At 60.1% G+C, this 12,795-nt stretch overlaps 3 protein-coding genes and 2 non-coding genes across 5 annotated transcripts; 2 read left to right on the top strand and 3 right to left on the bottom strand.

The window, feature by feature from the left end:
• Positions 1 to 617: 617 nt before the first annotated feature.
• On the bottom strand, positions 618 to 1,544 carry A1Q1_07742 (uncharacterized protein; the record flags this gene model as incomplete). Its single annotated transcript, XM_014326754.1, has 3 exons — positions 618 to 953; positions 998 to 1,343; positions 1,411 to 1,544. The coding sequence occupies 3 exons, from the start codon at positions 1,542 to 1,544 to the stop codon at positions 618 to 620; spliced, it is 816 nt and encodes a 271-aa protein (XP_014182229.1).
• A 1,804-nt stretch (positions 1,545 to 3,348) lies between these two features.
• A1Q1_t159 lies at positions 3,349 to 3,467 on the top strand. Its single transcript has one exon. It is a non-coding gene; the product is annotated as a tRNA-Glu (tRNA).
• Positions 3,468 to 3,897: 430 nt separating this feature from the next.
• Positions 3,898 to 4,016, top strand: A1Q1_t160. Its single transcript has one exon. It is a non-coding gene; the product is annotated as a tRNA-Glu (tRNA).
• A 3,360-nt stretch (positions 4,017 to 7,376) lies between these two features.
• A1Q1_07741 (uncharacterized protein) lies at positions 7,377 to 7,874 on the bottom strand (the record flags this gene model as incomplete). The annotated part of the gene is made up of 1 exon (XM_014326753.1): positions 7,377 to 7,874. The coding sequence occupies one exon, from the start codon at positions 7,872 to 7,874 to the stop codon at positions 7,377 to 7,379; it is 498 nt and encodes a 165-aa protein (XP_014182228.1).
• A 2,555-nt stretch (positions 7,875 to 10,429) lies between these two features.
• On the bottom strand, positions 10,430 to 12,785 carry A1Q1_07740 (nuclear envelope-endoplasmic reticulum network protein; the record flags this gene model as incomplete). Its single annotated transcript, XM_014326752.1, has 2 exons — positions 10,430 to 12,502; positions 12,546 to 12,785. 2 exons carry the CDS (start codon positions 12,783 to 12,785, stop codon positions 10,430 to 10,432), a joined length of 2,313 nt encoding a protein of 770 aa, XP_014182227.1.
• Between the last annotated feature and the right edge of the window lie 10 nt (positions 12,786 to 12,795).

Genomic DNA, 12,795 nt, shown 5'->3' with positions numbered 1-12,795 from the left:
TCCGTAACGGATTCTAAGTCGGCAGAGAATACGGCAGAGATCAGGTTTAGTGCTGCCTATGGTGGCCAGCGGCGCAGTGGTTACCGAAGCCAACTCGTCGATCGCTCGTGTGCTTCGTCACTAGTCCGCAGCTGCTCTGCTTCTATCCTGCCTTTCCGTCATCAGCCATAAGGCAGATATGTCGCATTCATGCTGGCCTGCCAATGGGTGCGTGGGGGAGCTTGCACGCGAGCATCCTGGACTTGAACGTTTCGGCGTCAGTGACCTCATGATCGTCAGTCATTAGCGTGGCGCTAACACCCATCTTCCCACCACTATCGGCCAGCTAACATTCGCTCGCCACCCAATGGTCCAGGTGCAGGCATTCCGTAGCACGGGGAAGCAACGTAGCTCCCGCCCCAGTGTGGATGTCCGACCTCCGATGCGAGCAGTGACGTAGGAGATGTCCGTTGGTCCGTGAACTAGCGTGGGTATCGTCCTGCATAATACAACTCGAAAGTGATGTCGCCAAGCCCTGCCGCCCTGGATCATAGCCGTCAATGGAGCACACCGAAGATCATCACACGATCACCGTCACGCTCATGGCCCTGATCCGCCATCGTTTAGGTCGTTCGTGCTCATCGCTGTGCCATCACTGGCATCGCCGCCTGCCCGCCCTTAGCGAACTTGACGCTGTTTTCGGCGGTACTGCCGTATTCGGTTTTCTCCTCAATAGGGGCAATGACCTCATCCCATCCAGCAGGCCTGCCGAGGCGGCTAGACCTGGACGGTGGCGGGCCGACGCTGTTGCGGTTGCCGCGCTTCGAGCTCCTGACCGACCCCGACGGACTCGTGTTGGACCCAGGGCCGAAATCGGTGTTCCCCTTCTGCTTTGCGGCCTCAGCAGCCTGCGCGGCGCCGTTCCACACGATCGTGGGTTGTGGAGAATAGTTCGGCGACAGATACTGGCCTCCCTTCGGGCCGCGGCCTCAGCAGCCTGCGCGGCGCCGTTCCACACGATCGTGGGTTGTGGAGAATAGTTCGGCGACAGATACTGGCCTCCCTTCGGGCCGACGGACATCTGTTGTTGGCGGCGTAATGTCGACACGAGGTAGCCGTCCGGCATCGGCATGCCGCCGCTCGCACGGCGAGGGCCCATGGACATGGGACGGGCCCCGTCAGGCTGCTTAGACACCGGCGCGAGTGGCTTCAGGTATTCGACGGGGCGGGAAGCAGATGGTGACTTGCGCGATCCACTTTTGTTAGCTGTGTGCTTCAGGGTAAGGCGAAGCGGAGACCATGCTCGGCAGCAAGGACATCGCCAGGCTTTCGCTCCCTCAGCCGACATCGACTTTGAACTACGCCTGGAATGCGATAACTCACCACTGCGTGTCAGCTTAGAGTTGTTAACCACCCAGCTGCTCAACTCACAGGGAAACACCACCAGCCACCGCTGTAATCGTCGTCCATGGACCAGACACTGACATTGTCTGAAGAGTCTCGAGCGTCTGGCCGGTAAGCTCGAGCGAACTAGGAAGCTCACAGGTCATGTCCGTTCCAACCATCCAGTGAGAAAATTGAGGTAGTAGTCAGAACTAGGCGATGGTGATTGAATGTGAGAAGTCAAGGTGAGCTGAAAAGGTCAGAACATGCTGATGTCCACAGCAGCCCTTATCAGCTGGGAAGGCACATAGAGTCGCTTGGAGGCGAGGGTGCGACGAAGCGGTGGGACCGTGGTTGCAACAGTGAGGGAGACGCGTCTCCGCCTCAGGCGGTGAGATCTTCAGATCGCGCTCGAGCACCCTGGCGCTGGGCGTTCCCATTGTTCCTTCTGGGCTTCGCGGGGATGCGGCACAGCCCGAGGCTTTGCGAGGGTGCAGGGGAAAGCATGGCAGCCTCAATTTCAGGCAGTTGGGTGCACCGAGCGCGGGGACGAGCGATGGCCGCTGAGCCGGGTGCGCGGTGGGCGGTGTGTCGCTGATCCGCCTGAGCGAGAAAGCGGTGAAAGTAACGCGCCGGTTGGGCTGAAACCTGTGATTCGTCGCTGATACCGATGCGCGGGTCTATTTACGGCTGTTTGCCTGTCGTTCCTGTTCTCCTTGGCGACCTATAATTGTTTGATGCCGCGAGAACAGGAAAGAGAGACGGTCATGCTGCAGAGACCGCTGTTTTGGTGTACATGGGATGATCAGGAGAAAAGTCGATGATGCTGAGTGCTGAAGAAGCGGGAGACGCAGCGCGTCTGTGCGCGCCGTTCCTCACGGGGTCTGGCCACTGGACCACGCGCGACTGGGGCGGTCCGCATTCCGAGTTTCTAGCGCCAAAGCGGATTATCGTTGGGCTTCACATCACGATCTCTACATCCACTGCAGCTTAGGCTGTGCGTTGAGAACGCGCCGATCTTTCCAGTAGCACTTCGTGATGTTCAAAGTTCTAGCAGGGGTGAGCGTGACGCAGGGGAAGGGGGTGGGTGGTCAATCACTTACAAGCAGGTTTCTAAGACTCCCTTTGTATGATTGAGCGAGACTTTAAACCCCGCCCTGATGGGATCGGACCGCGGCAGGGGTCTCTATCTTACGCACTGGCCAGTTGGCACTGGGGCAACACTGGTAGTAAGCTCGAAAGGCTGTCCCTCGTGCATATATGGGTCTTGGACTTTGGAAGACCAGGCTCGGACGTGGCGACTTTCGTCGAACAACAGTCGTGGTCTCTCGAAGCCTTCCTAACTAGGGTAGGTTGTTACTAATCGCACCTCTTTATATCTGCATTGCTTTCGTCACCCTTTCTAACACTCCTCACTAATCAACACCCACGGACCGTGTGTAACGCTCTCCGACCCCTTGCCTCACCCGAGCCTCCTGTTGCACTCGGGCTGACACCTCCTATTCGTTTCAGCCTGACAGCCGGACCAATGTACGATCTGTGGGAAGTCAAGGCCGCAAGATCTGGGTCTAACCCTCCTTCCAAGGTCACGTCTCAGGCGGCTTGCACGTCTGCATGCGTACTCCAAGCGAGCCTGCCGTGAAGCAGAAGGAGATAGTCGATGAGTTAGATCCAAAGGTCGGGCTAAAGCATGCGGTGGAGACCGTGTGGCACACTTGCAAGGGGTGCGTCAAGGAGATGGAACCATCCTGAGAGAGTCACAACATGTAGCTGAGCCTTGCAGTGGTGGCGGATCATCTGAAACTGACACTCGTGACGCCCCAATTCATAGCGAACCCCACACTCACCAATCCATCTCCCACCCGCAATACTCTGCAGCTCTCCAACGGTTTCCGACCATCTGTCTCCCGACGCCTCACAACGCTGGTTCTTGCTCCGACCCCGCCAGCTGAGACCCCGCCGTCGCCGGAGCATAGCAACAGCGCCTCTTCGCTAGTATATCGGTTAGTATAATCGCCTCTCAAGAGAGAGTCTCTGATCTCGTCTGCTCCTCGAGCAGCGTCAGAAGCACGCGATAGAGCAGGGTTCGACTCCCTGGCGGAGAATGCTTTTGGCCCTTGACTGCTTCTTGCCGGTCTGTGCGCACTCCAACGGCCAGCAGAGCACGACTGCATGTCTCTGGCAGGGGCTCCGAACGATGAACGGTGGGAAGAAGGTAGGACGCGTTCGACCGTCATGGAGGCTAAGCAGGCTCGCCATAGCGGATCCGATGAGATGCGGACAACCAGAGCATTTCCGCACCCATCGCAGACCGGGGACCTCCCTACTATTGCGAGCGGCGCTGCCGCCCACCAGCGTTGTCCTCTTGCCCGCCCTTCCTCATCGTTCCAGCGTCTCCGGCCGAGGATTGACTGGCTGGTACTCTGCAGCCGCCCTCTCCGCTCAAACCTCGTGCCGTCTCCCTCGTTTGTCCGTTCCGTCAGCAGCGTGAGCGCCCTGCCGTCGACTGCCCATCGCTCGCTCCCCATCACAGCCTCTTCGCTAGTATATCGGTTAGTATAATCGCCTCTCAAGAGAGAGACTCTCTGCCTCTTCCAGTTCTCAGGACCGTAGAAAGCACGCGATAGAGCAGGGTTCGACTCCCTGGCGGAGAACGTTTTTGGCCCTCGCGAGCGCCAGCATACACTCCCATGTATCTGTAAGAGATATGGAGAGATAGAGGAGGTCCAGGCGGTCCGTGTCGGTCCAGAAGTGGGTGGGTAGGGTCGTGTGAGGGAGGGTTCGCGAGGGTTTGGATGGTGGCGCTGAACGCCACATCGATCTGGGGTGCCGATGGGATGCCGAGCTCGGCGGCCGGCAACATACAAACACGCCTGCAATCAAATTTGCACAATGTAAGAGGCCGGGAGACTGGTGGGGGTCACCTGTGGCCCTCATGCGGCACTCCCATCGGCAGCGGGGCGGCAGTTGACATCAGCTGAATGATGAGCGGAACGTAAAGGTGTCCGACTGACTGCCTGTAAGTCCGACTGGCCTGAAGACAACTCCGATAACAGTCGCCAGACCCACGTTTCTCCACGTTTCTCTTGGCATTGATAAACAGGCTTGTCAAGGGGTTATTCTGGTCCGGGCCAAGCTGTGCCTATGCCGTACGCATGCTGTTTTGAATTGTATCACGAGGCTCTGGGTGATTGCATGAGTTGGAGTTCGTCAGCAGGTGTGTCGCTTCGCAGCCGAGGGCAAGCGACGCAGCCGACTCCATCACCTCCAGCCGAACAAGGTGGGGTAGTCACCAGACCATTCTCCATTCATTCCCAACTCCCCAACGCAATAGGGGAGCAATGCGTATGCACCTCCGTCTTGTGGATGACGAGGTGTCGATGACAGCGCCTGTAGATGTTCGTCAGCAAATCCGAAAGTTTTAGTCAACAAGAAAACACCGATGGTCGGTCAATTCAGCTCTTGTCAGCATCCAATCTCAGTTGACCTGGATGTCAGCTCGCCTCTGTCGCTTATTTCTCGAGCTCATGACGACTCGGGAATCCCGAATGGAGTCTCCGAATGGGAATTCCGTCGCTTCGTGCATGCTATGCAACCCGCTAAGCTTCTTAGCATAGCATGCATGGTCCTGGTGTGGAACTGGAAGGTAAGGGTTTGGATGTCGACGCGCGTTGTGTGAACTGTTGAGGAGACCTTGTCCTCGAGGCGTTGATAGTGTGCCCTCGAGTGTCAAACTGCCAGGTCGTCCGGACCTCTCTCCCTAGGCTCCCTGCCAAGCAGTTCGCAGCCGTATCTGCGGATAGCCGGACCGTCGTTTCGGGCATGCCGCCGTCAACACAAAGATCGCTCGTTGCCGCGGCAGAGGCGGGCCCACGCGAACGCACGCGGAATCGGCGCCGCAACGTCGGCGAGCTCGGCGCGCTCGCACCGTCTCTTTGCTCCGCACCACTAGCTGCACAGGTGTGCTGCAGTCCTGGGACTCCAGGATGCAGTTTCGGCGGTCCTGAACGAGAAGTCGGTAATCAGCAGCGATTCAACAGCGATCGTGGTGGGTCGGAAGTAGTGAAGCTTATCGGCGTTGACGAGTCGTGTTGTTCTTGGCTTCTGCGCGCGTCTCAGGCAATGCTGATCCGCAGCTTCAGGACTGATACACTGGTTTCAGGACTCCGTGTAGCGTGTAGCGGGTCGCGTACCAGTACCGCAGGGCGGGGTCTCCAAACAGATAGCGATGAAGGTACCGCAGGCGTTGTCGGTGCAAGGGCACGTCCGAGCTAATGCACTTGCACTCACTACTGAATGCATAATGAGGCTAAGGCGGACCCAGGGCTGAGGCATGCTGACGCGTCGATATCGGAGGCGGTGTTGACTGCGGCGCTGATCCGAGGCTGTGTCGCCGTAGCGCAGACCGCAGGGACGGACCGTTCCTACTCCGTTTCTGACCCACTGTGAGCTGTTGAACGGGAGGCTGAAGCAAGCACCTAGCAAGGTCACAATCCAGTAAGAGCTGGGTAGCACGATCACGCCGGTGAGAACAATGACAGCCATGACGATGCAAGAGCCGGCCGGTTGCCATGAAGTGATGCATAACGCTCGTGGCTTGAGTGTGGGAGCGATGGGTCGATAGCAAGGTGGCTTGGGTGGTGACACACAGGCACGCTCGTTCCACCTATCTCCAGATGCATCGTTCCACTTGCTGCGACCTGCTGCAAAGCAATCCGCGTTGCCGCGGTTTCGAATGATTCTATACTGCATGGCTGCATGGCTGCAGACTGCTGACTGCGAGATGAGACGCACTTGCGCGTCGTGGATGTCTACGTCAAGCGAGACATAGGGGACATGACGCAGAGGCGCCAGAGGCACCGCCGGGAGCGGAGGGGTATACTCCGCAGTCGTTCTTTCCATTCCATGCATGAATGCCTCGTGCCGTGGCTGCCTGACAGCCAGCCTGCTTCAACCTAGTCAGCCTAAGCGTCACTAGTCGCACTAGTCTCGGACAATAAAGAGGGGTCGAGGGGCGACACCGGTGGGTCGGTTTCCGCCTCGGGTGCTGCGCCATGCGTGCCGTCACGGCAGCGTTGAGAACTGAATACATCCTCGAGTTGGAACAAAGTGCCGAATCGGGAACATTATGCATCACGGCAGCGACTCAAGGTTGGCGAGTCGCGCGCGAGTGGTGATCGAACGATGCAACGGTCAGCCGTTATCTGGTGTTCGGTGTGGGAAATGGCACGATCGAACATCAGCGTGCATGCACGCTGTGGACTGCAATCATGCAGCTTGCAGGAGACGCAGGCTGGCCAGACCTCGCCGTTGATGCTAGCGCGCATCCACGCCCCTCTTAGTGTGATGGACCATGCTGGTCGAAATTATTTCGAGTGTCCACGCCAAGTACGTGCGTCCATCTGACGTGTCGACGAGATCCATGGACGCTGCGATGGTCATTGCGAGCCTGTCATGCCTGTCATGGACAAAGAATGCATTGCTGCACGATCCTTCTGCAGATGTATGCATTCCGGCGCCCGCTTGTTGACATCCGGGATGACTCGGAGATCCATGAGTCACTTGACTCGAGCATGCTCGACCCGAGCGGCCGAGCACCCGCGAGCCTGAGCCTGCGCGTGCCAGGAGACGGGCGCCGAGTCAAGTCAATATGGTCAGTTCAATTGTCACCTCGCTTCGCTTCGGTCTTCTGGATTAATCACAAATTCATAATTGCTATTAACCAAGAAAAATAATGGGGATGTTGTCTTCTGACGAGTGGTCGACTATGCTATGCTACATGTGTGGTGATACAACTGTGGATACAATGCTTGATGCGATGCAATGCTGCGTGCTGTGATGCTATGCCGTGCTCGCTGGATGACTCGATGGCGGATCCGTAGAGAGAGGGAATGGGTGTATGTGTAAGTGGCGAGGCGAGCTCGATGATGGAATCCGATCTGGATGCGATCTGATCGGGCTCGAGTGGTCGACGCCTGCGTTCGTGTGCTCACGCCCGCGGCGCTCGCTTTCTTTTACTCCTCGTCCACCTCAATCAGCGGCGGGAGAAGGGGATCCGGGGCGTAACCGAGGACGCTTGTCGACTCGCGGAACGTCGCGGACGTGTAGAGGATGGACATGATCTCGTCGTCTGTCAGATACACATCGGCGGGGACCTGGGTTCGCTCCGGCTTGGCTTTCGGGGATGGTCGTGGGGGAACAGCCGGCTTCTCGAGCTTCTCAGCCTTGGAGAGCTTCTGCATGGCCTCGGCTTGCAGAGCCTCTGCCTCGAGGTCCTTGACGCTGTACGGAACGGGCTGAGCAAGCTTGTCGAGCTTCTCGCGAGCGAAGAGCTCGACGAGCGTCGCGTCGAATGTCCCGCCTCCGAGGCGGGACCAGAGGAGGAGAACAGTACGGCCCAACACGATGGATCCGAGGGCGAGAATCGCGGCGAGAGACAGGTGCGGCGGCGGCGTGAAGGATACCGTCGACAGGGGGATCGGCATGGCGAGTGCGGACGAGGTCGGGGGCATGCTGCTCAAAGGAGGGGCATGGGTGTGCGGGAGGTAGTGAGTGAAGTCGCGAATGATGAACAAGATGTTAAAAGGTGGTAGTGCAGATGTGCAAGGTGTTCGCTGAAGTTACAGGGTGTGTGCCAAGTGTGCCCAAGAGGTTATATAGAAATCTATCTGCAAGTGCGAGGGTGGTGCGATGCCCGACTCCCGAGGTAGGGCATGCCGCCCGAGGGTGAGGGGTGCATGAAACGATCAGCGGATCGTCCGAGGCGGCGGCCTTGACGCGGCCTGAACACGGGCAGCATCGGTCAACTTTCAGGTTCGGGTTACTCAGTTCAGGGCCCATCATGCGACAGACTCAGGGCATGACGCGGATCCGGAATGCCTTCGCTGAGCTGGTAGGGCCAGACTCTGCATGGCTTCGGCTCCTAAGCTCCCCTCCCCCGTCTGACCCGTCTGCGTAAACAAGTCCTCCTCAGCGAGGCACCCAAAAGCTTCCTCAGGCCGCGTGCCCTGCCCTGCGGCCACTGTAGCCTACGGTCAGCGGCCAGCTTAGGTCATCACCCCATGCACGACCAGCTCTTTGCCTCTTTGCCTCCGGCCGCCTTCTTCCATCCCTGGCCTTCGGCAACTGAGCGAGGGTGGTCAAACTTTTTTTCCTTTGTTTTCGTAAATACAGATTCCTGGCGGCCTGGCGGTTGTCCGAGAACCTCCCTCGGGCTCCCAGCTTCGGGCTTTCCGGCCACCTACGGGCCCACCTACGGGCCCACCAACGGGTCCGTATCCGCGGGACACGGACTCGGGAGCGTCGCTTGACTCCGCCGTCGCTGCCGGGCGGCGCAGGCGGGCGCCCGTTTGTGCCAATCTCACCTCAATCACCTTGCCGGCGGCCATGTCATGGCATGACAATGCATGCCTTGCTGAATGTCAGGCCGGCCAGGATGTCATGCACAGGGCCCTTGTTTCGTGTTGTGGATTTGTCGATGCATGCCGCGACAGCCTCGTATGCGTGTACGTCTCGGTTTGCGAGAACATGTTGCGATAAGAAGACATGCGTAGACCGGGTCGGTTACCGAAGCAAAGCCGTTTGACTCGCTGCCTCGGCTCAACACGCATTCAAGATGTGCGCGATGCGCGACGTGACGCTCCTTGTTCTCGCACAACTTGCCGTTGCTGCTGTTGCCGTTGCACATACGGTGCGTCACGTGCGGCGTCGGGCTTGCCTGAGCTTGCAACTCAGCCATGACATGCATGACAAGCCATGAGCAAGCCATGACTTCAGCCAAGTATCCAGCCTGTGTAATGGCCATTACGACGCCAGCGTGCGCCGCCGCGCCGCTGGCACTCCACCGCCCCTAACCAGCTGCGGGGACCAGTGTCGGTATGCAGAGGCAGCGTCCGCAGCCGCCAAGAGCAAGTGTTGATTAAGCCGTGCCTCGGACCTGGCCGTAGACCTGGCCGTCCTGATGACGGACCTGACAAGCCTGACTGTTTCTTGCGGGTCATGACGCCAATGACGACCCCTCGCGAGCGTCGGCAGGATCGCTTCGGCGCTTCAGCGCTACTAACTCATCCGCTGTCGCGTTCCTCCGTCAGTCCGTCCAGCGGCGGAGTAGAGTTTGGAGCCACGTTACAAGACCGCGGGGCAGAGATGGGACCCCGTTCATCGACACCTTGGCAGCGCCGATATGCATAGCCTGAGTGCTGTGCCCCGCTGTGCCAAGCGATGCCGGGATGCAGAGACGGTGCATAGCCACGCGTCAATCGTTATCTGTTCCCGACATTGGGCGTCCTTACTGACAGACCGTAAAGGAGTGCAGGGTCGTCCTTCCCCTTAGGGCATGTCGTCACTTGCCCGCTACCTGGAATCCAGATCTGCCTCCTACTTGCTGACTCTTGCTTTCCTGCAATGCACAGGCGGCAAAACGCGACATGCTTACTACGCAGAGATACACTATGCAGCCCGTTGTTGCTTTGCTGAATAAGCACACAAGTCAACAACAGATCGCGTTCGGAGTGCGGTGTTTGCTGCAAGGGATTCCGCCCAGTCCAGCGGTGTATGCCTCATTCACCGCGGTTCTGCGGTGTCTGCCTTCGGGCTTTGCTAGGCACTCCGAACCACCGCGACTCCCATGTTTCTGTTTACGTTTATCATGCACGCTCGTTTCTGAAGCTCCCTACGTATGTGGGAATCACCCTCGTAAGTAGTCAATCGAAGATGTGCGGCGATGAGCGGCGGAGAAACAATAGCGGTACCAGCAGACGGAGTCAAGAGCGGAGCAAGCGGAGGAGGATGGCAGTAGGGGACATCAGCCGCGGTAGTGAGTGAGGAACCAGGGTCAGCGGCGCACCCACGCAGGTCCGCGCCGAGAGCGGAGCAGAGCTAGCAGAGTGCGGCGATCACGAGGAAAAGGTACAGATACATAGCCGAGATTACTCTCTACGTGGTCCCGATCACGCCTCACGCGCATGCCGAGGGTTCGAAAGCAAGGGCTTCAGGACGCCGAGGCCTGGAAGGCCTGGACCTTCTAACTGTCTCTGTACGCCGACGGTCATGCACTCTCATGCGGACTCTACATACCCTGCCGCGCCGCCTTGAAGCGGCTCACCTTCTTCGGCGGCTGGGGCGGTTCCGGCGCCGCAGTGTCGGTGTTGCGCTCGACGACGCCGCCGATCGCGCTCGGTTTGGGTTTCGGCGCAGGCGGGGCCCGCTCAGTCACGCCTCCGAGGGCAGGTGGCCGCTCAACCACACCCCCGCTGGCCACTGACGGCGCCGGCTGGCGCTCGACCACGTCCTGCATCGGCTGCGGCTCCGGTTGGGACTGAACACTCGGCGGCAAGCTGCCCTCGTAGTCCCGCGTCGCCTTTGTCGGATCCCGCACAGGCTCGTCAGGGTTGTACACGCCCGCGCGGAGCTGGTCCATGACGTCCCGCCTGCGCTTGCGGCGCTGGCGGCGGTCCTCTGCGTCCTGGCCCTCTTCCTCGCCATCACTCTCCGAGTCCTCGTGCACAGTGGGCGGCTCGAAGACGAGGCCACCGTCCTCCTCCCTCCCGACTCGCAGGAATTGGCCCAGGTCGTCGGCTGTAGGGTTGATGATGCGCAGGGGCTCGTCGCCCTCGCCGCCTTGGATCGTGGAGACGCGGGGAACGGCCATGTACACGTTTCCGTCGCCTTCGGCTTCGGGGTCGATCTCGTCCTCGTCGATGGGACGCTGGCGCTGCAGGCTCCGGTGCAGCGCGAGGGCTGCTTCGCGCTGCAGCAGAGCCTCGTCGAGGGCGTACTCGTCTTCCTCATCGTCGTCAAACTCGCCCAGGTCCCCGTACTCGTCCGTGTCAGAGTCGTTGTCGACAACCACGAGAGGCGTCCGGTCCGCAGGAGCGGCAGAGGTCGAACTCTTAGGCAACTCCCCAACGCTCGGCGGCAGAGGCGCGCGCTCGACGATGCTGTTCCTCATCGTCGGCATCGGCTTCTGGCTGCCAATAGAGGGGAAGTCGGGCTTGGCGCCGGCCCGGCGCTGCGCGAACAGACTCTTCTTCGGCTTGTCCTCATCCACGTCCATGCTGTCGTCCTCGTCGTCGTCGCTGCCGATCTCCTGAATCTTCGATGCTGGGGGCGGTTCCTGAGGCTGCGGAGGAACTGGGGCGTGCTCCACAACTCCGCGAGAGGCAAAGTTGGGCTTGGTCGCGCTCGGGCTCGGCGCGAGGTTGCTCTGCGTCGGCGCAGCAGCGGCCTTGTCTCGCTCCGCGGCGGCGTTAGCGCTCTGGAGGAAGCCAGACTTGAGCCCGCCAAAGGCCCGCTTGCCTGGTGTCGGGACGTTGAGAATCGGGACAGGCTTCTGCGCAATGCTGATCCTCTCTTGTCCTGGCTTTGCTGGCGGACTGTCCGGAGGAAGAGGGACGGAGGAGTCAAACGTCACGCTCTTCTTCCGGCTCGGAGCTTTGAGGATCCCCTTGGGCTGTTTTCCGGGACTGCGGTGCGCAGGCTGGGCGTAGAGGGGTTCGTTGATCGGGGAAGGGTCGTTCGGAGGCGTGCTGGGCCGTCCAACGGGGGGCACGAGACCGTTGGCCGCCTCCTGTGCCGGTGCAGACTCTGCCGCAGCGGGCTCCACATCCATGCTGTCGTCCTCGTCCTCGGAGTCGGAGTCGGACATGGAGCCAAAGACACGGCGCTTCAGCGCTTCACGCCTAGCAGCCGCCTCGGGGGTCCAGTAGTCGTCCTCTTTCTCGGGGATCGTCTCCTCGCCGTCGCCGTCACCCATCGGCTCGGAGCCGATAAGCTGTCCGTCGGGCGTCTCGCGGATCTCGTGAATCGGGAGTCCCTCCTCGTTGACGGTCTCGTCGCCGGGCAGGTGCAGCTTGTCAGCCAAGTGCTCGCCGACGAGGTCGACAAGGCTCTGCAAGCTGGCGGGCACCTCCTGCTCCTCGCCGTTCGGGCCGCGGAGCGCAAATTGACCTTCCTTCGGCTGTTGCTCGGCGACCTGTTGCGCAACGGGCTGCGCCGGGTTGTCCTCTGGCCTCCGGAGAACGGGGGAGAAGCGCACGTCCTTCGTCTTCAGCGAGCGGTGCGGAGGTAGCGGCGGCTGGGCCGCGTTCGGCGCCTGACCCTCCGTCATTCGGGCGTGGTCCTCAAGCAGAGCTGTCATTAGCTATGCGCCAACGGTTGAGCTTACCATTCTTCCGCCGACGTACATACTCCGCCGCATGCGCTGGAGGCATCTCTGCCCAGCTGTCCGGACCCGTAGCGATCTTGACGCTGTTCGTATTGATGATGGAGCCGGGGAAGCTCGCCTTGGAGTTGAAGGGGACGAGCGCTGGCCAGGCTTGGCGGGACGCGAGAGCATCGAGCCGCGCGGCCAGCAGGTCCAGCGCCGCAACGTGCTCACTCAGCTGCGCCCCCGTCGGCTGGATCGGGAGCCGGATCGCGTCCATGGATGATTGG

Source organism: Trichosporon asahii (genome assembly GCF_000293215.1).
Source record: "Trichosporon asahii var. asahii CBS 2479 unplaced genomic scaffold scaffold00017, whole genome shotgun sequence".
Taxonomy (NCBI): domain Eukaryota; kingdom Fungi; phylum Basidiomycota; class Tremellomycetes; order Trichosporonales; family Trichosporonaceae; genus Trichosporon; species Trichosporon asahii.
This window is presented reverse-complemented; position numbering and strand designations above follow the sequence as displayed.